This window comes from Podarcis bocagei, assembly GCF_964188305.1.
Source record: "Podarcis bocagei genome assembly, chromosome: 1".
In the NCBI taxonomy this organism is placed as follows: Eukaryota; Metazoa; Chordata; class Lepidosauria; order Squamata; family Lacertidae; genus Podarcis; species Podarcis bocagei.
This window is the reverse complement of record NC_138125.1, coordinates 81139232-81165413: the sequence shown is the minus strand read 5'-3', so window position 1 is coordinate 81165413 and position 26182 is coordinate 81139232. Positions and strand designations below refer to the sequence as shown.

General features: G+C 41.7%; 2 protein-coding genes across 15 annotated transcripts in view; one reads left to right on the top strand and one right to left on the bottom strand.

Moving 5' to 3' along the window:
• Window positions 1-16034, top strand: part of LOC308588867 (solute carrier family 9 member C1-like) — a 61986-nt gene extending 45952 nt beyond the window's left edge. The window contains exons 22-27 of one of the 4 annotated variants that reach the window (XM_081197525.1): window positions 3427-3603; window positions 4025-4162; window positions 10830-11015; window positions 12817-12940; window positions 13340-13401; window positions 14935-16034. In XM_081197525.1, the coding sequence (XP_081053651.1) occupies window positions 3427-3603; window positions 4025-4162; window positions 10830-11015; window positions 12817-12940; window positions 13340-13401; window positions 14935-14982 (735 nt within the window). In that variant the 3' untranslated portion in view covers window positions 14983-16034. The other 3 variants (XM_081197528.1, XM_081197526.1, XM_081197527.1) reach the window with 3 other exon arrangements.
• Window positions 16035-16518: 484 nt separating this feature from the next.
• Window positions 16519-26182, bottom strand: part of PPP6R3 (protein phosphatase 6 regulatory subunit 3) — a 55915-nt gene continuing 46251 nt past the window's right edge. For 8 of the 11 annotated variants that reach the window (XM_081197561.1, XM_081197560.1, XM_081197559.1 and 5 more), the window contains 5 exons: window positions 25884-25987; window positions 24976-25126; window positions 20541-20558; window positions 20103-20225; window positions 16519-17990 (listed from right to left, as the gene is read on the bottom strand). In XM_081197561.1, coding sequence (XP_081053687.1) covers window positions 17939-17990; window positions 20103-20225; window positions 20541-20558; window positions 24976-25126; window positions 25884-25987 — 448 coding nt within the window. In that variant the 3' untranslated portion in view covers window positions 16519-17938. The remainder of the gene's footprint in view (window positions 17991-20102; window positions 20226-20540; window positions 20559-24975; window positions 25127-25883; window positions 25988-26182) is intronic. The other 3 variants (XM_081197563.1, XM_081197566.1, XM_081197558.1) reach the window with 1 other exon arrangement.

The following is a 26182-nucleotide window of genomic DNA, read 5'->3' as shown; positions in this document are numbered from 1 at the left end:
CTCCGGCAACAGCAATGCGGCTTCACTCCGTGAAAAGAGCAGTCGATTCGAAGCACCGCGCCGCTCACCCCACGTCGCTCCGGATCCCCGAAACCGGGTTTCCCTGCAAGTAGGGGAGGCGCAAAAGGTGCCTGCCGAATCCCACGTCCACAGGCTCAATCCTGCCAAATCTCATGCACCAGTTTTGCTTTCTCTATTAAGATTTTTTTAAAAAAACAATTTGATTAAAGGGTGCAACTCCATCTCTCAGGCACCTAAGTAAAAAAGAAAGACAGACACCCTAGCCAGAACATCTCCTAAGTGCAGAGCTGAATTACTTCACTGAGGAAGATCCTTCTGTACGTGGATACAAAGCCTGATGTTAAAGAACAGAATTTGGGGTGTAGAGGTTGGAAAACAGTAGAAAAGTCAGGAAATTAGGTATGCCCATATCTGTTCACAGTGTCCATTTCAAATTTTGTGTGGGAGGCCAGTGCACAAAGAGCTTGGAGGACTTCGGAGCATTGTGCACATGTATATACAGAAAATCAACATATTTTAAAAATAGAACTGGAAACTAGGGGAAATACAAACATTTTCTTTTTTTTTTATAAAATTTTTATTGGGTTTTCCGCTTTTATAAAGACAATACAGACACAAAAATAACACAAGACACAAACATGTATAGATTCAGCAGATCCTCTTCTCATAACCTTGTTCCCTGACTTCCCCCCACCCCCCCTCGTGCATCCCAATTCCCAGGATTATATCAGCAAGTTGGTATTTCTCCTCTTAACCATCTTATTCATTTTGTTACCTCTTTTCTAATAAAAAAATTGATTTTCCTAAGTTGGACTTAAGTTCTCTTCCATCGATTTTTCATTTTGTCTTGAGTAAAAGTCATATTAACCAAACCTGAAAGTCTTAAGAGTTTTTAAGAATCTCCTCTTCCCTCCCTCCCATCCCCGGTTTTTGTCCCTTCCCAATAAAAATCCAAAGTCAAGATTCTCAGCCTGGGTTCCTCACGTCCGAGGCTTTCAAGTCCCTTTCAGTCCCTCTCCGCCGGTCTTGTTGGTAGTCCTTTATGTCAGTCGTCGAGTCTGGAAAAAGATCTTTCACCATCAAAACATATTCTCTTTCCACAAGGAGATTTGAAAGCAACTGCTGGAGTATTTCCACAAAGCCTGTATCCTCAAAGTCAAAGTCCAAACGGAGGCCCCAATCATATTTCTTTATTTTAAGTTCCTGTATTCCATATTGTCCCAGAACCTCCTCCTTCTTCTTCTGCATCTTTCGCAGACTTGTGGTAGATGTGTTCCCAGAGTCTCCTTGCTTGTGTTCCACAGATGTCAGCTTTTGGTTGTTGCTTCCCAAGGTTACTTTCTCTTTTTCTTGTTTAGTCTCTTCCACCTCTGTAGACATTGTTTCCCATTCAGCTGTGGATTCTTTCTCATTCAGGTCCTCAATACAAACAGCAGAGTTGCCTGTTCCCAAGGTCATAATGTTAAGTTGTTTATTCATGGCTAAGCTCTGCTCTTGTAAGATTCCCACCAATTGAAACATCCTTTCGATTTCCACTAGTAACTTTCCATCCACAGCCATTGTATCCATTGTAGTTTCACAGAATTCCCCCTAGGGGGAATCTGGTTACTTATTAGTCTTTTCTCCAACAGTCCTTTAGCTTGTTATTGTTACTTTGTTTCCAACAATTTTAGCTCAATTATAACTCGTCTTAATCCAGAGGGATCTTAAATAGTGATTTTTCCGCTTTAAACTGCCCGTTTGACAGCTTTGACAGCTGTCAAACTCTGCAGCTCTTACACAGGCACAAAGGCAGGACGTTCCCGAGCCCGGGAGGGGGGGTTGTTCAAAACATAAAGAGGGTCTCCAAAACTCCACTCTCCAGCACAAAATTTCCTTTAACTAAATCTTGAAAGTTAGTGTCCTTTTTAACTCACCCCACCAAGGGTAGGCTCTCCAGCTTAGCTCTTATGTCGTTGCTTAGATCGTCTGCAGGGGGGGGGTGCGGACTTCCTTTTAGCACACCCCCCGGTCGTCTCCAATTCAGGGTAAAATTTTTAAAGTCCCAATCCGTCTTACTCACGGGTAATTCTTTCAGTCCAAATTTTCAAGGAAGAAAGTCAGCGCTCTCTGGTCATGGCTCGCGGCTTCGCTCCACCGAGGTAGCGGTCGACTCTCAGTGCCACGCCACCCCCGTATCCTCTCCGCAGCCTTTAAAAAGGCTCTTCGTGGATCAGGGGGGGCGCTTAAGGCACCCGCCGAGTCTTCAGTCCGCAGGCTTCCGCGCCTGCGGTTTTTAAGGGTCCCCGCGTCGCCGGCGCGGCAAAGACCCGTCCTCAGTAGAGCCGATTCCCTCCGCAGCTCGGAGGGAATCCGCCATTTCCAGATCGCGTCAACCCGGAAGTTCCGAAATACAAACATTTTCAGTCAGCCAACCCAGAAGTCTCCCAAATGGTCACACCTCCCCCTCTGATTCATAGTGGGTAGCCATGTTGGACTTCACTTTACCTATTTTTAAGGTCTTTGGCAGCACCCCTACTCTCTATGGAGGTACAGATATCACTGCTGCTGAGGAAGACTTGCAATGTGAGGAACGGTTGATTCAGCTCAAATCTTCCTACTTTCTGCAGTCCAGAGATACACCACAATGATGGTCTTATGGCCCTAGCATAACCTAATTTTGGAATTGGAGCAGGGGGTTCATGTCCCTTCTGTTAAGCACAAGATCTCCGATTGGACAATCTTATGTAATGAGTTACATAAGGCAGATACCATCTAACTTCATAAGGAGCTAAAGAATTTAGCCAAAAGTATGAAAGCCACCATTTGATAGCAAGCAGAACATGTTTCAGAGATGGCTAGCTGGTGTTACGAATGTATCTACATATTTGTTTAAATGGTGCAAGAAATGTGAATCTAGACATGGTCAGCATTTGCATGTAGTTGCATTTGTGTGAGAAGAGAAATAATGATGTATTTATTATTTTTAAGTAAACTTCAATGAGTTCCTTTTGAACACAGTATGACTTACTTCAGCATTAACATGTATAGAATTGCAGTCTTAGTATTGTACTTTTCTGAAAATGTAGCAAGTGTAGATTTTGAAAGTTATTACTGGAACAAGGGGTGGAATTCAGGCAATCTTCCCATCAGTGTAAGGATTTCTCCTTGTGCGATGTAACATTCTCCTCTCCATCCCCTTCATCCCTCAACTCTGCTCTAGTGTCTAGCTCCAATTCCAAAATCCCTCTGGAGCAGATCTGCGTACAGCAAGGGGTGAGAGCAGGGAAATCCCATTGGGTATGCAGAAGTCATTTTGCCTGTGCAATTATTCAGTTGAATGCTGCCAAAGATCTACAGCAGATCTTATTTTTTTTCTATCTGAGATTAAATATGGTTTTCCTTCCTTTAAAAATTGTTTACTAGCTTTCTGGTTCCATTCCTCGTTATGGAGTTAGCAAAGAAGCTTTTAAAGAAATCCGCGCACGTCTTCCAGTCACTTCCTATACAGACTACCTGGTTGCTGGGGCTATAATAGGAGAACTCAACTGCCTGACGAAGCAAGAAATGGAGTATGGAGTTACATGTGAAACTGCTGTGCAGGTTGGAGAATTCTGCTTTCCAATACGTTACATGAAATTCATTTTGCTTAATAATTGGCAATAGATTTAAATTAGAGCAGAAGTGAAATTCTGTGTATTAGTGAAACCTATTTTTTTACATTTTAATCCAGTTTTGAATTTGGGAATTCTTACAAATTCCGTCTTACGGCATGAGAACATAACCAGCATTCATTTCTCACTGTGCGATAATTCTTAAGAAATTTAATTTAAATACAGAAATGTCTCTTTCCCCTTAGGAATATATAATTTAAATAAACTGAACCAAGAATTTTAATTATGCAGAATTTATCTTCACTCTAATTCTTTCTTAGAATGTAGCACTCAAAATGTTTGGAAATATGCCAACACTGTTGCTTTGATTAAAGGTTATCATTTCTCATTTTCTTGTTTTATTTTTTCAGACATGTTTTATCTCTATAGATGATTTACTAGAGGCTTTTGATAAGTTTTTGGAACCCCCCTCCCTAGAATATAAAATATGGCTGAAACTTGCTCTTGATATTGCTCTCAGAACTTTCAAGGAAAACCTTCCTAACCAGGTAGGCACATGTGTTCTTGCATGTGTAATATGTAATACATCTGTGTTGTCTGCAGTCACACACAAAAAAACCGTATAGAAATCTACATCTTAAATTTATGTGAGACAATTAGGCATATTTAACTGGTTAGTATTTTACCAATTTTGCAGTGAGTGGCTCCTCCCATTAAAATCAGGCAAAGCCATAGTGAGGGTGAATTTTGGAGAATGCGTAGAACAGGCATAGGCAAACTCGGCTCACCAGATGTTTTGGGCCTACAACTCCCATCATCCCTAACTAACAGGACCAGTGGTCAGGGATGATGGGAGTTGTAGTCCCAAAACATCTGGAGGGCTGAGTTTGCCTATGCCTGGCGTAGAAGGTGGACACGATGCTGTTGGACAGAAGCCCCCAGAGGAACCTTCTGGACCACTAAGACCTATAGGGCCAGACCCCAGAATCGAGAGGAACCTTCCCTGAGCCTGAAGAACCAAAAGCTTCATTCACAGTGTACACCATCAATCCAGCAGTGTAAGGAGTGTACCAGGAGGGAGGCTGTGAATCAGAGGAGTGTCCCCCTTCAGGTCAGAGGGTTCACCCTCTTAAGGTGCTGAAGTTTTCTGCAAGGGGGTGGAGTCCACTCCCAGTCTTCATTGGAACATGTTGCTCACTTGGATCTATCTGTGGTCCAGCAACCTTTTTATTCTCACAACTCTGAAATAGATTGGGCGGAGATATTCTACTGGCCAAAGGTCATCCTCAGTGAGCTTCATGACTGAATGGGGATTGGAACCTATTGTCTCCCCAGTTCTATTCTATACTAGATTATCTAGAGGAGTTAGACCATGACTAGACTTTAATTAACTTGCTTATGGTTGTTGGAATACTAGAAAAAAGCATAACTTCAATCAACTATGGAGTTTGAACTGAAATGTTCATTGGCATTAAAATGTCTAAAACTGACATACAATAAAGGGAAAGTAAAATGGAGTATGTGATTTTATTTTATTTTTGTCTTGGATTAAATAATTGGGTTAATACAATGGCACACCAAGGTTGTTACACATAGTAGATAACTAACTAAATTGTTGTTACAGCTGAAATGGTGTAATCAAGGTTTGTGTAGGGGTGTGGATTTGTTTGCTCGTCATTTTAGATTGTCTGACTAGATTGTTGTGTAAAACTTCCATTTTAAACTTTGTTAATAAGACCACTTCCGGGGTGGCGCCATTGGTAATGGCGGACTCCCTCTGAACCGGAGGGACCAGCTCCGCGTGAAACGGGTCCTTTCCGCTGCGGCGAAGCGGGGACCCTTTTAGAAATCGCAGGCGGATGAAGACTGTGACCGTGGGACTCGGCGGGCACCCTTAGCGCCCCCCCAACCCACAAAGGAACCCACTAACGGGCTCCGAAGCGAAGAGGGGGAAGTGGCGCGGTGCTGTGAGTCAATTGCTTTTTCCGTGGAGCGAAGCCGCATAGCTGTTGCCGGAGAGCGCTGCCTTTTTCCTGGGACAATTTGGCATCTAAAATAATCACCCGTGAGTACTTAAACATTGAACAATTGGTCTGCAAATAAGAACTGGAGATTAGAAAGGAATCGGACTTAAAAATTCCCCTTAATTTGGTACTGAAACGGGAAGGTCTAAGCAGGAAGTCAGCCTTCCGTTTCCTTGTAGTCAGAAGAAAGCAAAGATAACGTACACTAGAGCTTAGAAAATCACTTTTAAAGGATCGGTTTTCACCATTTAAAATCGTTGAACCCCCCCTTCGGTAGCAGGAGAAGAAGGGGGATCTTTTTTTGGACTGTTTAAACCTGCAGAAGTGAGTTTAAAGTAAAGTAACTTTCCACTGTCCTGACCCTGGAGCGGGGTGTCAGAATTGACGTTTTGAAGCTCATTGACCAGAGACAAATGTTTTTGACAGATAGTTAAAAGAAGAGTAACACTGTGATTCCACTGTTTCCTTTCGCATTTTAAAGGAACAAATATTGACAAAATAGCTTAAAAAAAGAAACTTTGTTGCTATTGTCCTTAAAAGAAAGAACAACCAGAGGTTTTCCCCCTAGAGGGGGACTGTGAAACTGTAACCAATTTTAGGGAGCTTGCAGCTGCCACAGATTACAACCGTGGGAAAGGACTTGTGACCTTGCAGGACAATGTTTTCAGAAGCACTGTTGGGTGCTTTCTGTAAAATAAATGCCCTATTGGATCAGTTAAGTCAGAAGACGGATTTGATGACTAATGCGGCCAGAACATTTGAACAGGTAGTGGGAAATTATATGAAGCCCACCCAGGAACTTAAACAGGAGTGTGTCCTGACAGAGCAGATGAGAGAAGAGGATGTTGCAGAATCTTGGGCACCAGAGACTTTTGGCCCAGCAGGAAAATGAGCCTTTGGATTTGACAAATGAACTTGGAAAAAACCAGATTTGGAAAGACAAAGTTTGGATTGATTTGGAAATGGGGGGTTGGACTGACCCACCTATGCAGGGATGTTTGGACTTTCCGAGTCTGGCAATGGGCCGTCAGAGGTTTGGAGCTGTTGGGACTTCCAATTTTGGAGGGAATTTGAAACATGTCTTAAAATACCACATGGAGTCTAGTCTGGACTATGGGAAAGGGGCTGATTTGTTGAAAAGGGTCAAAAACACTACCAAGCTGGAGTTCCCACGAGTGAAAGGAAAATATGAAGAAGAGCTGCGGAAGGGACATGGAAGAGATTTGAAGGCCTCGGATATAAGATCACCAGGTTAATGTGCCAGACTAATGGGATAAAAAGGACTGACAATCCCGGCACCAGGGCGAGGGGACGCTGGAAGAAGATTGGATTGTTTTTATTCTCTTTATCATCATCATCATCATCATCATAATTTATTATTTGTACCCCGCCCATCTGGCTGGGTTTCCCCAGCCACTCTGGGCGGCTTCCAACAAAGATGAAAAATACACTAAAATGTCACATATTAAAAACTTCCCTGAACAGGGCTGCCTTCAGATGTCTTCTGAATGTCAGGTAGTTGTTTATCGCTTTGACATCTGATGGGAGGGCGTTCCACAGGGCGGGCGCCACTACCGAGAAGGCCCTCTGCCTGGTTCCCTGTAACTTGGCCTCTCGCAGTGAGGGAACCACCAGAAGGCCCTCGGAGCTGGACCTCAGTGTCCAGGCAGAACGATGGGGGTGGAGACGCTCCTTCAGATATACTGGACCGAGGCTGTTTAGGGCTTTAAAGGTCAGCACCAACACTTTGAATTGTGCTCGGAAACATACTGGGAGCCAATGTAGGTCTTTCAAGACCGGTGTTATATGGTCCCGGCGGCCACTCCCAGTCACCAGTCTAGCTGCCGCATTCTGGATTAGTTGTAGTTTCCGGGTCACCTTCAAAGTTAGCCCCACGTAGAGCACATTGCAATAGTCCAAGCGGGAGATAACCAGAGCATGCACCACTCTGGCGAGACAGTCTGCAGGCAGATAGGGTCTCAGCCTACGTACCAGATGGAGCTGGTAAACAGCTGCCCTGGATACAGATTTGACCTGTGCCTCCATGGACAGCTGTGAGTCCAAAATGACTCCCAGGCTGCGCACCTGGTCCTTCAGGGGCACAGTTACCCCATTCAGGACCAGGGAATCCTCCACACCTGCCCGCCTCCTGTCCCCCAAAAACAGTACTTCTGTCTTGTCAGGATTCGACCTCAATCTGTTAGCCGCCATCCATCCTCCAACCGCCTCCAGGCACTCACACAGGACCTTCACCGCCTTCACTGGTTCTGATTTAAAAGAGAGGTAGAGCTGGGTATCATCCGCATACTGATGAACACCCAGCCCAAACCTCCTGATGATCTCTCCCAGTGGCTGAATGTAAATGTTGAAAAGCATGGGGGAGAGGACAGAACCCTGAGGCACCCCACAAGTGAGAGCCCAAGGGTCTGAACACTCATCCCCCACCACCACTTTCTGAACACGGCCCAGGAGGAAGGAGTGGAACCACTGTACGACAGTGCCCCCAGCTCCCAGCCCCTCAAGACGGTCCAGAAGGATGTTATGGTCGATGGTATCAAACGCCGCTGAGAGATCCAGCAGAACTAGGAAACAGCTCTCACCTTTGTCCCTAGCCCGCCGGAGATCATCAACCAGTGCGACCAAGGCAGTTTCAGTCCCATGATGAGGCCTGAATCCCGACTGGAAGGGATCCAAATGGTCTGCTTCTTCCAGGCGTGCCTGGAGTTGTTCAGCAACCACTCACTCAGTCACCTTGCCCAAGAATGGAAGATTTGAGACTGGGCGATAATTGGCCATCGTGGCCGCGTCTAAAGATGGTTTTTTAAGAAGCGGTTTAATAACTGTCTCTTTCAGCGGGTCTGGGAAGGCTCCCTCACGGAGGGAAGCATTCACCACCCCACGAAGCCCATCGCCCAGTCCTTCCCGGCTAGCTTTTATAAGCCAGGATGGGCAAGGATCCAGGAGACAGGTGGTTGGCTTCACTCGTCCAAGCAGCCTGTCCACATCCTCGGAGGTAACAGATTGGAATTGATCCCACACAACTTGACTAGACAGGACTCTAGCACTCTCCTGCCCTGGCCCTGCTCCCACGGTGGAGTCTACTTCTTCCCGAATCTGAGCGATTTTATCTGCAAAAAACTTTGCAAAATCATTGCAGGAGATCATGTGGCCCGTACTGGGCCCAGATTTCGCAGGTGGTTCCGCTAAATTGTGAACCACCTGAAAAAGTCTCCTGCTGCTGTTTTCTGCAGATGCAATAGAGGCGGCAAAGAAAGTCTTCTTTGCCGTCGCTATCGCCACTTGGTAGGCTTGACGTTGAGCTCTAACCTGTGTCCGGTCAGATTCAGAATGAGTTATCTGCCACCGGCGCTCTAGCCGTCTCAACGATTGTTTCATTGCCCTCAGATCCGTGGAAAACCACGGGGCTGTCCGGGCTCCATGCAATCGGAGAGGGCGCTTTGGAGCCAAACAGTCAATAGCCCCGGTTAACTCCACATTCCAGCGGGCCACCAGGGAATCGGCTGAAAGGCCATCAACATGGGATAAAGCATCCCCTACCACTCTCTGGAAACCATTTGGACCCATTAAGTGGCGGGGGCGGACCATCCGAATTGGTCCCACCTCCCTGCAGAGGGGATGGGTCGCAGAGAAGTCCAGTTGCACCAGGAAGTGATCTGACCATGGCACTTCTTTCGTTTCGCTTTTACTTAGTGTCAGATCACCAACATCCATAGAGGTGAACACCAGGTCTAAGGCATGCCCGTGGCTATGGGTTGGGCCAGACTTATTCAGGGACAGCCCCATGGAGGCCATGCTTTCCACAAAGTCCCGAGCAGCCCCTTGTAAGGTCGTGTCGGCATGTATGTTAAAATCCCCTAGGACAACCAAACTAGGTGTCTCCAGGAGAACATCCGCCATGACCTGAAGCAGCTCGGGCAGGGAATCCTTGGTGCAGTGGGGAGGTCGGTACACCAAAAGGAATCCTGTACTGCCCGTATTGCCCAACTTCCAGAACATGCACTCGGAAAACTGGGTCTTCCCAATAGGACGCCTGGTGCAAACTAAGAACATTAGAAATGTTTTATGAACGTTGGAAAAATGTTGAAATGAAATTACTTGGCTCTTGTAAAAATGTTTAAAGAATTAGGTAAAAAGGTAATGGTTATGAGAAGCTGGTAAAAATAAGATTTAAGTCTTAAGTTTTAAGGTTTTTTATAAGATAAGATGAAAATAGAGTAAGGTAATGTAATGACAGAATATTATGAATTATGGAAAGGATTTGCTGTGACAATTATTAATCAAGATACAAGAGATGGGAGGAGGAGGAGGTCATGGAAAGAAGGTAATGAAAGTGGAGAATTTGAAAATGATGGTTTTATTTCTTTCTTTTTCTTTTTCTGTTTTTGTCTTTTTTCTTTGTAATTTTTTTTTAAAAAAATCTTTTTTCAATAAATATCATTTAAAAAAATAAAAAATAAACTTTGTTAATAAAAGTGGTCTAAACCACTGAGCCTCTTGGGTTTGCCAATCAGAATGTAGGCAGTTCGAATCCCCATGACGGGGTGAGCTTCCGTTGCTTGTTCCCAGCTCCTGCCAACCTAGTAGTTCGAAAGCACGCCAAAAAGTGCAAGTAGATAAAGGTAAACAGCGTTTCCATGCACTGCTCTGGTTTTGCTGTTCCGTTGTGACAGAAGCGGCTTAGTCATGCTGGCCACATGACTTGGAAAAACTGGCTGCAGACAAATGCCCACTCCCATGGCCTCTAAAGCAAGATGAGCGCCGCAACCCCAGAGTCGTCTGTGACTGGACTTAACTATCAGGGGTCCTTTACCTATACCTTTTTAATAAAAGCATAATGAGGGGATAACTAAGTAGAATACATTCAAAACTATTAACTTAAAAACTAACTGCTTATGGTGCGCAATCTTTTACATAATTTACTTGCTTAGCGAACAGGCCAAGGAAATAATGAAGGTAAGTACACATACCTCCATTTACCAAGTCATATTGTCATATGCAACAGTATAAAACAGAAAGCCTAACAGCACCACTAAATAAAATGTAAATATAGACTTACCAATGCTAGACTGATTTTCTTTGAGCTATTTAAAGTTTAATCCACTATACTCATATCATATTTCAACTTCTATAAACAATTGCAGAAACTGTATCATATGACTTTTCATTGTAGGACTGGAATTACAAGATGTGTGTGCAACTTTCTAATATTTATTTGCTGGATGTACCAAACCACACCAAATGTGACATTTTTGATGGGAGTATGGATGAGGTCATTCTTGTACACGGAACTGTTCTAGATTGTCAACTAGGGCAGCGTTACTATGCGCCATTTCTTTTACCTAAAACCTGCCATCAGGTAAGGATGTTTGCCCTCTAACTAATTCATAGTATATCTTCAGCACTGGAAAGAGGGGAAAGAAGAGGAAAAGTCTTTGGTGTTTCCAAGTATTTTTTAAAACAAAACAAAATGGTCACCAGAGCTGTTCTATTTTAGTGTTACATTGGGACAGTTGTTGGCTTGTACGGAATGAAATAAATAAAATTAATAAATAAACAAACACACACCAATTTAGAAAACAGCTTGGATAAGGAACTTGTGTCACTGTTATCAGTTATATCATGGATATCTTTGATTGAATGTTCACAATATGTGTTAAACCACAATCCATAGATTGCCTCTCATTGCAACATTAACAGCATGCAGGTAAGCAAGTTTCTGCAACCGCATCCTTAGCTGTTTCTGGTACATAGAAATGTGCTTCCTGCCACTTGATAGTAGCCACAGCTACTTTGTAGTGTGTTCTAGGGTTTGAATCTGCATGCAAAAATGCATGCTGTTGTAAACATAGTTAGATTGGGGGCATAATGTTTTCTGTGATTTTCTAAAATATAAGGCAAAGGTAAAGGACCCCTGACAGTTAAGTACAGTCACAAATGACTCTGGGGTTGCAGTGCTCATCTCGCTTTACTGGCCGAGGGAGCCGGCGTTTGTCCGCAGACAGTTTTTCCAGGTCATGTGGCCAGCATGACTAAGCCGCATCTGGCGAAACCAGAGCAGTGCACGGAAATGCTGTTTACCTTCCCGCCGGAGCGGTACCTATTTATCAACTTGCACTTTTTGGCGTGCTTTTGAGCTGCTAGGTGGGCAGGAGCCGGGACCAAGCAATGGGGGCTCACCCTGTCACGGGGATTCAAACCACCGACCTTCTGATCAGCAAGCCCAAGAGGCTGAGTTGTTTAGACCACAGTGACACCTTGTCTCTAAAACACAGCAGTGGCATTTCCTGAAGGGAAAACACCTGGACCCCACAACTTGAAAACTATTGCACACGAAAATTAACAGCTGTACGTATATTTGTCTTGGAAGGCAATAAAATTTGTAAGAAAAGAAAAAAACCACTTCACACCCGAAATTAAAATCCCTAGACCTTCTCCACCTTTATTAATGCAGATTTTCTACTGCTGGGGAAATTAATAGATGTGAAAATGACAAAGCCTATTTCAAAGTGGAAATTTTTTGAATTTGTTTCTGAGATGTTATGTGTCATTTATTGAGTTGAGGGTTTCTCTCCTGTCATGCCCCTCAGTTCTGGTTTGTCACTGCTGAGCACATCTCAGCCATTTTATTTCCAGGAACAGCCATGAGAAAATTGTTGCTGTGCCTTTCTCTGGCAACTGGAGGGATAGCATCAGTCAGGGAAGCTTGTGTGACAAAAATTTTACTTATCCACACACAAGAGGAAGTCATTAGCAGATTCAGAGGAAACAGGGTTTACAGAAGTACAAAAAAAGGCTTTAGACCAAAATCCTAATTGGGGAAAAATCATAAAATCATTCATGAGAGTCGGGGGGGTACAAGGGTGGGATATCATGCTACTGTGTCTTGAGAAAATGTAGTAAGAGAGTATTTGGAAATATTAAGCCCAAACATGCCTCTTGATAATTTTGTGTGTTGAGAGGGTGTGTTGTGGCTCTCCTTATTGAGTATTATTTCAATTAAATTTAAAATTGTACTGAGCCATTATTGTGCTCAGCTTAATTTAACTTATGTAGAAGCTATGAAGAAGGCTACTGCCTGGATGAGGTGTTATTCCATCTTTGTATTAAGCTCAGATGAATTAATTTCAAAAATAACGATTACCATGGCAATATTCTAGGTACAAGGCACTGCATCATCAACAAAACTGCTGGTTGTACGAAGTTCAGAGCAAGGAGCACGAAAGAACCCTGCAGCATCCTCAAGCAGCACTGAGGGCCACTATCATTCATCTCGGCGACCTGGTATGAAACTCAAACTCTCAGTCATGCTGGAAGAGGAGAATGGAGCAGGGAGGGAGGACATAAAATTGGCAGTACTCATCATAGGAGTTGCATGGGAGATAGGAGGAGGAATTGGCCAGAATTACCTCCCCCCTCTAGCGTGCCTCCTCTGTTGGATCTCAGTTCCTTTCATGAATGAAAGAAGCATGTCCATTCCTAGATGGGACACACTGGATTCAGCCACAATAAACAGGATAGTTAAAGTCTTCTTACAGGGATTTAATTTCCAGTGAAAATTTACAAAATAACGGGCGAATGTAAACAAGATAAATTTGAAAAGTTCTGTATTTTAATATTGTATAGGGTTTTTTCTAATTCCCCAAAATTCATGCAAGTTTTAAAGCCCTTTAAACTTTACAGCTGCCTTGGGACATGTTTTTGGAATGAATCTTTCCAGTCCAAGTACAATAAACTCTGATTTGGTAAGTATAAGTGTATATTAAATGTAAACCAAATTTGATTCTTACACCTTCAGTGTTGCTCCAAACCAAATAAGGATTTGGAGTTGCTTGCATGAAAGGCTCCTGTTTCCGTTCTTTCCCTTTTTCTTTCTTGCCTTCTATACCTGTAGGGGCATATGATATTATTTTTAATACAGCAGTCTCATGCAAGAGCAGTTTGGCGGAAAAGAAAGGGAGGGGCAAGGCAGCAGCAAGATGCATTTGTGCACCAGCAGAGCCACGCCAGGGAGTACATTGCAAAGCTAATGTAGGCTCATTCCTTTAGTTAGAAGAACAGTGGGATAGAGGCAAGTTGAAATGTTTAATTCAGAGCAGGGTACTTTCTGGACACAATGTCAACATTTAACACACAATTCATTTGAGATAATAAATACATGAAATACCACATTTAGGAGGCAGGCATTCAAACTGTAAACTACTGCAGTGCTTGCTTATGCAAAGGGAATTCAAACCAGCATGTTAAATTACTAAGACAATTGCTTATTTGTAATGGCAACTAGCAAAATTGAAATACTAGGTTTCTGTAATGCAGGATGTGTAAACTTAAATAATTGAGCCTGCAATGCTATATGATGAATCTGTGCCCTCAGTGTCACTGGAGTGCAACTCTTGTTATCCCTGAGCATTAGCTGTGCTACCTGGGTGGGTCTAACAGGCGTTGGGAGTCCAACATCATCTAGGCAGCCACAAGTTTCCCTCTTCTATACTCCTGTACCTAGGAGTAAGACCCACTGAACTCAGTGTGACTTACTCCACAGTATAAATGCAGGCATAAAAATTTCATAAAGTGGAATAATGCAAAATATTCTTTGGGTTCTTAGTGACCAAAGTATCTAAAGCCCGCTAGTGTAGCACAGTTCTCTTTTTTGGGCTGTTAATAGGAAGCCTTCCATAAAATGAGACTGCCATCAACTGAATAGGTTGGACTAGATCAGAGGTAGTCAGCCTTTTTATACCTACTGCCCACTAACGCATCTTTCTTGATGGTAAAATTTCCTTACCACCCACCAATGCTGCAGTAACATGTGCCATAGAACCCCCTACCGCCCACCTGGAATCCTGAAACACCCAGTAGTGGGCAGTAGGGACCAGGTTGACTACCCCTGGACTAGATGGTCCTTGGGTCCCTTTCAACTCTACAAGTCTCTGATTCCACCATCTGCTTTCCTGATAAGACTACATAAGTAGCTGCAGTATGTTCCATCCTTGAGTTTTAGATATGTAGGGGGGAAACAAGAGAGACTGATTCAAAAGGCCCTGGTTTATCAACAATGTGATAATTGATCAGTTTCAAATCTTTCATTTGGGTATATAAAAAAGTCACACCTACTTAAATCTGATGGATCTCACTTCACTACCAGGTGACTAGTCTGAAAATAAACAAGTGTCTAGTAATCTAGTAATTGTAATAATTCATTTATTAAATTAGATGTTTATTATACTGTATGGAAAATGTAGCTGAGACATATGACCATGTAATTTTCTCTTTTACAGGAGTATACATATTTAAGCTCAAAAAACCCCCAAGGGAAAAAAGAATGAGAAACACATGTCATGTTACAGCATCAGAGAGCAAGGATATGAGGTTTTGTAGAGAAACAAGCTCAAGTGTTAAATATCAGCTTGCTGATGGAGCCAGTTTTTTTTTATTAGTTAGCCTTTGTTCTGTGAAAGGTTTAAAGTTATACAAAATTTGGCTTAGACGCAAGTGCTGGCAAAACAGCACTGTCCATGTATGCACACTAATCTAGACTGTTCAAACTGTTTTTAGTTTATCTGATCTTATTTCAGCTGTTGTAATTTGTGTAATAAATTTTGAACTAATTTATGCCTCAATAGAATTCAGACGAACACAGCAATAACAATGCCCATTGATACTGTTTTCAGAATTATTTACCTTTTGATACATGCACAGGTCTGACTGTTTATAGCCACTGATGCTGGGCTCGTGAACAGTTACAAAGTCACATTGTCTACAACCACCACAAATATCCTTGGAGCAGATTGCTTTTTAAAGGAGTTAATGAAGTAAAATATACATCACTTGAAAGTGTTTTCAGAAGGTAAACAATCTCTCTGAGAGAGGGAGGTATTTCGTGCCACTACGTATCATGTGGAATGAAAGCAAAAGGAAGCCATGCTCACTCCATGGGAGGGGGGAAGGCGTGCTCCTTTTAGGTACATCAGGATTCGGTAGTCATGAATTAACAGAAGAAACTTTTTTTTAACAAGATGCATCCTGTAATTTAATTTAAAAAACAGATACTTTTAATCAACTCTGAAGGATAAACCATTAGCGCACGTTATCTCCCTGTTGTGCACACATGCACTAAAAAGATCCCAAGTAATCCGTTAAGTGGACTTTGTTGATCCTGTAAATCTTTATTTGAAAGTAAATTCCACTGAGTTTAGGATTGTTACCTTAGACTTGCATCCTGAAAAGTATGAGCTGAATTCAATTCTAGCTTACTCCAACACTTTGAAAGGAACATACTGAAATGGAAAAAGTTTTTGTTTATGTTTTATATAGCAAAAGGGGGCCTGTTCACTTACTACTCAGTGGGAAATAAAAATAAAAATTTGGAGATACTTAATCCTGCTCGTCACTTCGCAAAGTTTATCGCCTGAAAACTTTGGTGTAATTACCTGGGGATGCAGCTGCAACTAGTAAACATTTTCACTTTGCAAACATTTACAAGTTGGAAAACAATTTAGCAGAGTGGGAATACACCACACCTTTGATGAAGAAATCCACTGTGGCATACAAGGTGCCAATACTCATAACCAAATGAATTCCAGTTTCTTTGAAAAAAGCAAAGATGCTATGAGCATGAAAGCATTGGTTTTAAACTGCTCTCTTTTCTACTGTAAATAGAACATGGGAACTACCAGTGAGCTGGAACTGACAGCATCCACTTTTGTTTTGTAGTAGGTAAGCAGCAGCATGCTTCCTGTTTTGCTATTTGATGTAGAAGATCCCTCCGATATAGCGAAATGTTTATTTGAAATGCAGGTGGGAACACTTTACATGAACACTGCATTTTGAAAATCTAAAAATAAGGGAAGAATAAAATGAAGTACCAGTATACATTTGTCTTTATTTCTGTATGCAATGTAGTATTAGGCACATAGCTTGGGACACTTTCTAAAATAAGTCATTGGCCATTGTTTAGAGTATCCTTTTGGCTTTTAAATACTGGTCAGGAAAACAAATGATGTAAAAATAAATGACTAACTTTCTATGAAAAGAAATAAAAATGGATTTGCATCTAAAAGTGCAAGAGGTGAAGTACTTTAACCCTTTCACCAGACAATGTGGCAATATACATTATATTGCTTGTTTGAGAAGGCGGTTGGAATTTTATGACATAGAAAATTATAAATTACAATTAGTTTCCATAATCACTATATATATATACACAAGCCAGTTATGAAAAAAAAACTGGTTTAAAACTTACAAATGAAAAACTTCACACAGATCAAAACAGTGAAAGTATAACAATTAACATGCTCAAGTGCCCAATTTTGATATTTAAAAGATATACCTTTAAAACACATGAACTGTAATTACATGAGCAGCATGGGCATTTCATTATATTTAGTTGATTTGTCAAAAGGATTACAGTGTTTTAAATATGAAGATTGTTCCAAAAATGTTTAATTTTATAATGCTCTGAATTTAAAGTACATCTTGGTGAATGGGTTAAAAAAGGTGAATCACTTAAAATACACAACAAGCCATGTGCACTTCAAAAATATTCTAGTGTTTCACCTGTAAGGTATTGTTTCAAGCAAACAAAGACTTAACAGAACGTATGGCTTTACAATAACATCAATTTGTCAACTAAATTGTAGCAATAAATACTTAAAATCTCTACCCATAGACTTACATTTTGATCTGGTTTAAACAATACAGAAAACAATTACCAATTGAAAATCTGCTGTAAAATGTTGAACACCAAAATTCTTTTAAAATCATTTTTGAAAATCTAAAACCAAAACATTTAAAGGGCATTGCAGATGAACAATTCTTTGCCAAACTGAAAGAAACATGGACTTCAGATATTTTTAGGGTGAAATATTATGAAAACTGCTAAATACTTTGGTCACTAATTGTCAAATAGTTATGCCTCAAATACATTAGATTTGTGTATTCACTTTTTTATAAAACTATTCTTACAGCCATTTTAACTATAGTATCACTACTTTTGTTACTAAGGTGGCAAGATCTTATTTCACAGGCCACCCATCATTTAGAACAATACAATTATAAACATACGCAAAAATTTCTTGGTATTTCTCAATGTGCAATTTTTACACTTATGAATTTCTGTACAATGTCTTAAAATCTAGAATATAAATGTTGCTGGTCCTGATCCCTTGCGAAATTAGTGCAGCATTGACTGGCTCCAAAATTACTCTAGATGAAATCCTCAAGAGACATAAATCCTTGCATATCAGTTCATATTCTTCAGCCAACAGCAGTCAATATCACATATCATACAGGGCCATTAACGGATGCTTCTGCTAGAAGAGCTTGTTGATCAGTCCTAAGAAGTTAAAAAATGTGGAACCAAGTATTAACACAGTGCACCTTTATATTAATTTAAAAATGCAAAATGAGGAAACAGATAAAAATTGTGATGCTTGGAGCCCTGCTGCCTCTTTCCCTGAGCATGTACAAAGCAGCTCTTTTTGCACACTTGCCTATCCCTCCTATGGCCATTTCGGGGCAGTGAGTACTGGCACTTCTTTTTCCCCTAGAAAAAAAGCACTGGGTAACACTTTGCTTTTCTAGCACCACGATCCTGAATTACTTGATTCAAGAAATACTGTGGAATATGAGAACAGAAAAATGGGAGGAACCACTTTTGAAAGCTATTGAGAGAGCTATTTGAGAGCCGGTGTAGGAATTTAAGGAAGGTGATCACATCAGATACTCTAAACCAGAGCTTTCCAAACTGTCACAACATGTTAGTTGCAGTGTGTAGGTATGTCATGCAAACGCTTCCTGCACTACTACTGGGGCTGGAAAGGGGTTAGTTTAACCTCTGGTTACAAAACGATGCATGTCGAAAAACTGCCACCAACATGAAAAGTTGGGAAAGCTCTGCTCTAAACTATGAAATGAAAATATTTTGGGAGTGCTCTAAGGAAGCTTTACATGAGACATGGGTTGTATTTAACTTTAGTCCTACTCAGAGCCACTGAAGTTAATAGACCTACCTTAGGTTCATTAAGTTCAATGGGTCTACTCTGAGAAGCACTAGCAAGGGATACAGCCCAAAGGGATACAGCAGTAACAGAGACATCAATAGAATCATCCTTTAGGCCTGCTTATAGGCTCAGATGGTCATGTTATAAGACAAAAGGAGTTGGCCGAGGCAACTCAGTTACATTTATGTGGGCCTTACAAATATTTGAGTACGGGTGCTCACAAAACAGTGCTTCTGCTTAAATGTTTGCAAGCAGGAGAAAGGCAAGCAGGGGCATTTCCCTGCTGTGACCTGGGGCCATGCTCACCTTCATCCTTTGAGAGTGGCCAATTCCTTTTTCAAAGCCCATTAACACACCTTTGGGGGGGGGGGGAGGCATCCAATTCTTGAAGAAGTATCTCCCATCCCTGACAGGAGGAAGAAATCTCAACAGAGTCTGGAGAGTAGCACCAGCATCTGTCTCCTTCCCATCCCTCTTAGTTACAGGGCCCCAGGAAGGCAGTGGCAGAGGGCTCTTTGCAAACCTCCAGGTATGAACAGAGATACAAAACTCCCAGATATGTTGACACCAAGGAGAAGAGAGTTTTCCCCATTAAAAAACAGAAATTTGGGGAGAACTTTTTGTCTCTCCCAGTCTTCCTGTGCCAACCAGACAAAGCACTCATTTCCATAAAAAGAACAGGAATGGAGAAGAGACCATGATTCAGTGAATGTTAACCTGAAGTTTAATCAGCATCTTTCAAAGCTACCATTACAATCATTACAAGTCGAATGTGCTTCGGGATGAGCGCGTTTGAGTTGTGCTCCACGGCAACCTGGAAGTAACGGAGCGCGTTACTTCCGGGTTTCGCCGCTTGCGCAGACACTCAAAATGACGTCACGCACATGTGCAGAAGCACCGCAACATGAGACATGCGGACACGGGTTATGTTTGCTTCTAGATGCGAACGGGGCTCCGGAACGCGTTCACATCTAGAGGTACCACTGTATCAGTTTCTGCTTCTTTGTATCTGTCATATATATCATGGACTTCTGAAAGGTAAAGTACAAGTACATGACTACTTCCACCCAACACAACAGTTTTTCATCCATAAAGGTTTTTCTTCCATTGTTAAATAAAAGCTATAAGGTTCTTGGGACTGTGGTCCACATATTCTTCCTTCTCCGCTTTTAAATATATTTTTATTGCAATTTGCCTTTGGTTGAAATGGATGGTCTGAATTTTTACTGTTTAAAACACTGTAATAGTGCTTTATTATAATTGCCTTATGCTGCTTTTAAGTTTAAAATTTTAGATACAGTACTACTTTTTAAAAATGCTTGTGTGATACCAAATAAGCTGCCTTTGGTTTTTTGGCAAGGCAGAATACATATCCTTAAATAAATCCTTCATTCCAATGGTAAAAGAAACCACACCGTGAAAGGAATATGGCAATAAAGAGCTACCTCTGTTCTAGACTGCTGCTAGCAGGCTGTGGAGTGACAGGATTTTCTTCTGCAGCTTCTGTGTTCTCCACCACCACGTATTTACAAGAAGCATCTTGCGAGGTAGACAATTTTCCTTCCTCACTAAAGAAACAGGTTACAGTTTTATTTGTGCCTTCAACATTTGATATCATCATGCATTAGTGGGAGGCTTAGGTAGAAAGGGTCCAGAGGTCACATGCAAGTAGAATTTTAGAAATATGATTGAAACATGGAAAACAAGCACAAGGTTGTGGATTCTGGTCACATTCATCACTGGCATCAGTTTATGTTCACTTAAAAGGGAACTGGACTGGAAAAAATGCAGGATGTAAGATTACAGAGTAGTAAAAAGAGGAATAAAGAATGTACATGGTGCCCAAAATGGAAAAAAACAAACATTCATTATCCTTTACATACCGATAGGATTTCAACACTCTGAAGCCAAAAGTGAGGGGGAGGGGGGGAAAGAACAGAAAAGGAATGTAAAAAAAGACCATTAAGAAACTCCTAGAAAAAATAGCCTTTGGATTAAGCCCTATTTATGCAGCAGCCCAAAAAGTCATGGTTCATTACGTGAGTCTTCTAAAGTGTGAGCCCAAACTTGCAGTCTGAAGTGGTACAATCTGGACTCAATATTTCTTCCCCTACCCACTTGTTTGTACTAGGCCTCAGTCTAGATTAGAAACTGTTTGTGAGCAGATACATAAGCAGTATAGAATAAATTGTTCTCAGCTTCCAAAAGAAAAGAATAGAGTACAACTTTTGAAAAAAAGGATAAAATATATAAGTGGATATCAAATCCTTTCCCAGTCCCCACTCACTTTTTTTTGGGGGGGGGAGAAGCGTAATTCTCACGTGTGCACTCTTTATAACTTAATATATACCAATGTATCTTCAGGTATTTGTACTTTAGTACAAAATACTATAATGAAGCAGCCCTTAAATAAATAAAAGAGCAGAACACAGAACAGCAGCAAAGTGGGATGCTGACAGAATATAAATAAATAGCTAAGCAAATCATTAATTTGCACAACTGTACATTCAGCTATAGATTCAGGTTTATGGCAAAACAAGATGGCATTCATGATTAATGCAAACATGAATATAAGAACATTCAACTGACCTTGAATGTTCCTTATCATTGTTGGATGAAGGGGATCCAGACTGGCATCGGCTCCTACAACTTACCCTTCAGGGAAGGCTTATGGAAATTAAGCAAACTTTGTCCCTTTCATACAGAGAAAGCTCAGTTTGAGACATGGTGAACCTGACAGAGTCAAATCTTTGAATTTTAAAAGAAACAGTGTAAAACTACACAGGTGGGCAAACTAAGGCCCGGGGGCCAAATCTGGCCCAATCACATTCTAAATGCGGCCTGCGGACAGTCCGGGAATCAGCGTGTTTTTACATGAGTAGAATGTGTCCTTTTATTTAAAATGCATCTCTGGGTTATTTGTGGGGCATAGGAATTCGTTCATTTTTTTCTCCAAAATATAGTCCGGCCCACCACATGGTCTGAGGGACAGTGGACTGGCCCACGGCTGAAAAAGTTGGCTGACCCTAGAACTAGAACATAGAAGCCAATACGTAATGCTAAAACAGAGAAGGAAGAATGTATAAAACTGCCTTATACTGAGTCAGACCACTGGCGCATCTAGCTGAGTACTGTCTTCACTGATCGGCAACCTCTCTCCAGGGTTTTGGACAAGGGCTTTGCCAGTCTTGTGCAGAGCGGCCAGGGATTGAACTTGAGACCTTCTGCATCAAAAGCATGTGTTTTACCAATGAGCTATAACCCTTCCCCAAGAAAAGAGTCAGGACAGGACAGACATAAAGTCATCCCCAGGACTCAAACTACTCTCAAGGGGACAACCAAAGGACAAGCCCATCCTAAAGCAGCATTCATGGACAGTCCAATATTCCTTGATGGGTGGGGTTGAAGTATGCACACAGAAGTACGAAGTGTACAGAAGAGCATGTCTTGCTGAAGAACCATCAGCAGAAATTCCGTAAGGGAAGTCCTGTCTAGTTTAAGTTTTTGAGTTCTTTGAGAATGTGTCAGTTATCATATGGATAGGGGGGATCCAGTAAACTGAGCTAGTCCACATGCCACACTAAGCCACGGTTTTAGACCTTGGCTTAATTGTGACCAACTCTTCCTCCTAAAACAGGTGCCATTTGGAGCACAAACAAGCTACAGTATGGATGCAGCTCCCAAAATATCAATCTAAAGTGGATGAATAAGCGACAAAGTGATCCACAATGGGAAAGAAAATCATAATTCACATATATTTACGGGATCTGAAGTGGCAGTGACCCAAACAGCAAAGAGATCTTGGTGCCACTAGTGGCTAACTTGATGAAAATGCTGAGGTCATATAGAACAGCTTAATCCACTCCTTGTCATCTTGGTGTCAATTTCTGTTCTTCAGGACAGCAGGAGACACTTTCCTTTTTTTCTGAGCACTTATCCCACCTGCATAAGAAAGTGAAGGCCACACCAAAGCCGCCAAGCTGCAGGGGTGGGGGAAGCCACAAAAAGGACTGAGAAGCGATGCAAGTGCACCCCCTAAGGTGGGATGTGCTGGAGGTCAAATTCCTCAAACAGCTGGAGGTATAGGCTCTCAAGCCTAAGCAACCATGTTGCTCTGTGTTGCTTCAAAAGGAAATTGTACTCACTTGAACGGTGCCAGATTAAACCCTGTGGAGGTCCCTAGGTAGATGAAACCTTGGGGGGCCCGTCATGTGAATGCTCTAGTGGGATGACATTGAACTAGGGAAGATTGATTGTAACTTTCTTTCTAGATCAAATCCGTATTATTTTGATCCACTGTCACGGGGCCCCTAAAAAGCATGGGGCCCTTAAGCCAGTGCCTACTCTGCCTATTTGGTAACCCTGCACTGCACTTGAACTTAGCCAAGTAAATGTTTGAAAATGTTGTCATGGTGCTAAAATTCCTGTCAGAATATTGAATCAAATTTGAAATGTAGAGCAACACCAAAAAAAGGTGTTGTGTCTTAGAGAAGACTGGACAGTAGGAACTAGGAGGGGTCACTTCCACAAAAGGAACGATGCTTGCTTAATTTTCAGAAGCCCTGCCTCAAGAACAAATTGTAGTTAATTATTTACCTATCTCACCATTCATAAACCCATCCTATATCTGACACACATTTATATGAACACACCCACCCTGCCATCAGGTTCAGCCAACTCTTCAAATAAACAATGAGCAAGAAACAGTAAATAAGCCCCCACAAAAAGCTTGGGCAAAAAGGTGCATCTTTAATCAGCACCAAATACTACACCATCATGTTCCTCAGAAGGGAGATCATACCAGATTGGACACCAACACTGAGAAAGCTCTAGCATCTGGACATCCTTCTCCAACAATAAAGGAAAATAAAGTGGCTGTGTAACAGGATGAAAGGATTTTGCCAGTGAAAACCTACTAAAAGTGCAATTGCCAATATGAGCAGCTTATTTTGATAGAAGAGAATATGCTAAAGGACAAAACTGTACTGGCCAGAAGACAAACTAGCAAGGATAGCTTGGGAGACTAGTCAACCCCGTGCGGCGGGGGTTCCATTTTAAGAACAACAATTTTTGGGAAGTGTTTTAGGGTCAGCCCCGTCACTCTCTATGTTCCACTAAGATGCATAACATTTGCACACAACTTTAAAATGGTGGTGGTATCCTTTTTCTAAAGCAACAAATAATTCAGATATGGAACGGATTCTGTGACCAGGCTTTGTTAGTGATAAATTTTATTTAGTAAATGTATGCCCTTTCTTTCTTTTAAAATGCTCGCTGTGCCTTACAACATAATTAGAACATTAGGGGGAAAATAAGAAATAAAAAAGCAACAGACAAATTTAAGAGACAGAAGATGCAGGATCCAGCAGCTAATATGTCAGAAGATTAGAATTTCTAAAAAATAAAACAAAACAAAAAAACCCTCCCCCCAAAAAATCTGGTCACTGAAATTCACAAAACAAAGGTACAGTGGTGCCCCGCAAGACGAACGCCTCGCAAGACGGAAAACCCGCTAGACGAAAGGGTTTTCCGTTTTGGAGGCGCTTCGCAAAACGAATTTCCCTATGGGCTTCCTTCGCAAGACGAAAGCCCATATGGAAATCTCCGGGACAGCAGGGAAGTGCAGCGCGTCTTCCCCACTGTCCTCGGACCTCCTCTGAAGGCTGGCGGTGGGGCGGAGCGACCTCCTCCTGCCGCCAGCCTTCGGAAGGCTCCTCCGAAGGCTGGCGGTGGGGCGGATAGACCTTCTCCCCGCACCAGCCTTTGGATGGCCGTCCTGAAGACTTGCGGTGGGAGGAGGGTTTTCCTTCCCACTGCCAACATTCAGAATGCTGTTCTGAATGTTGGCGGTGGGGAGGAAAAACCCTCCTCCCACCGCAAGCCCCGGGAATAGAGGAGAAGCGCTGCGCCCCTTCCCCTCTGTTCCCCTACCTGTCCTGAAGGCTTGCGGTGGGGAGAAAAGCCCTTCTCCGCACCGCCAGCCTGGCAAGCGGTTTCCATAGGAACGCATTAATTGATTTTCAATGCATTCCTATGGGAAACGGTGCTTCGCAAGACGAAAAACTCGCAAGAAGAAAAAACTCGCGGAACGAATTAATTTCGTCTTGCGAGGCACCACTGTATATGCTGAAAGATTACACCTGGTGGCTACAATCAAATCACACTTAAAATCTTTAATTTTGTTGTAGGAAGTTACCTGTTTTGCCATGGATTTGTTTTTACATGCTTTTAAAATCAAAGATGGCATGCCAGGCCAACATTAAAAAAATTAAAATGATCAAAACCCATGTTATGAATCAAGCCATAGTGTTCTCTTACCTTTTGAAGACAGCAGTTTCAGTTTTAGCATCTACAGTAAGGCTAAGGGTCTCCTTCATACTGCCATTCATTACTGTTTCAGTCACCTTGTCTGCATTTTCTACATCATCTTCTCCATCAGAACCAGCCTCCATTGCAATGCTTCCTGCAGCTGTAAATACAAATTTGAACAGCTGAAAAGGCTTCAGGAGCTAATACTGATTTTTATTCTGGAACAATGTATTTTTTGCCATTTTTACAATTGTTCATTATCACAAAATAGAAACACAATCATTTAGATAATAAACGGTAGATAACAGTGTGTTTAATTTTCTATATTAACATCCCCACCTCCATTTTCTAGTCTATTTGGCAATTTGGATCACTTAACAATAGCTAGCTAATCACATTTGAAGCCACATCAGAGGGTTTTAATACCTCTTAAATATCCATCAGTCATATAATTTGGAAGACATTCAGTGGCATAGTTTCAATTTCCATTATTTTAGAAAGCAAGACATACTTATCCTATTTACACAATTGATGTGTTTGTACATCATGAAAAACCAGTTTATTCTGATGTGCGTAAGCCACAGAACCTTTTCCCTCCACACATGTAGTGGGATGATGATGTAATTATTATTATTATTTTTTTACTTCTTTCAGTTATTTGCCATTTGTCCTGTTGGCTAGCATTATAAACTGATTAACACTAACACTGGTCTATTTCAAACTTGGCTTGTTTAAACTAGGCATATGGCAATCAGCAGTTAATTACAACTAAAAGCTCCCAAAATTCTTCCAGCCACACAGGAGGAGCAAACACATGAACCAGAGGCTCACTGTGATTTGTGCAAGTAATGATAAACAATGGAGTATCAAATGCATATACAGCCATATGTGTGTCTGAATTATTTAAGTGCTCTTACCTTCTGGTTGCGTTGCAAGTGCTACATTTGCACTCAGAGGATCCATGGGCTCTGTGCTGGTTTCCATCTCTACGGGTGAATTACTTCTTAAGGAATCTTTTGGACTTTGAAAGAAAACGAAAGCTTTGATGAATTCCATTTTTAGTGTTTATCAAAATAAGTATGTTGGAACTATATTTTAGATTGGTGAAGCAGTCTGCCCATTCTACATCATGTGAGTAGATGCCTCAACATTTTGTGCTGACAATTTGAGAGTTCTAGAAAACATTCATGTGCAATCAAAAGGGAATAAAAGGAAA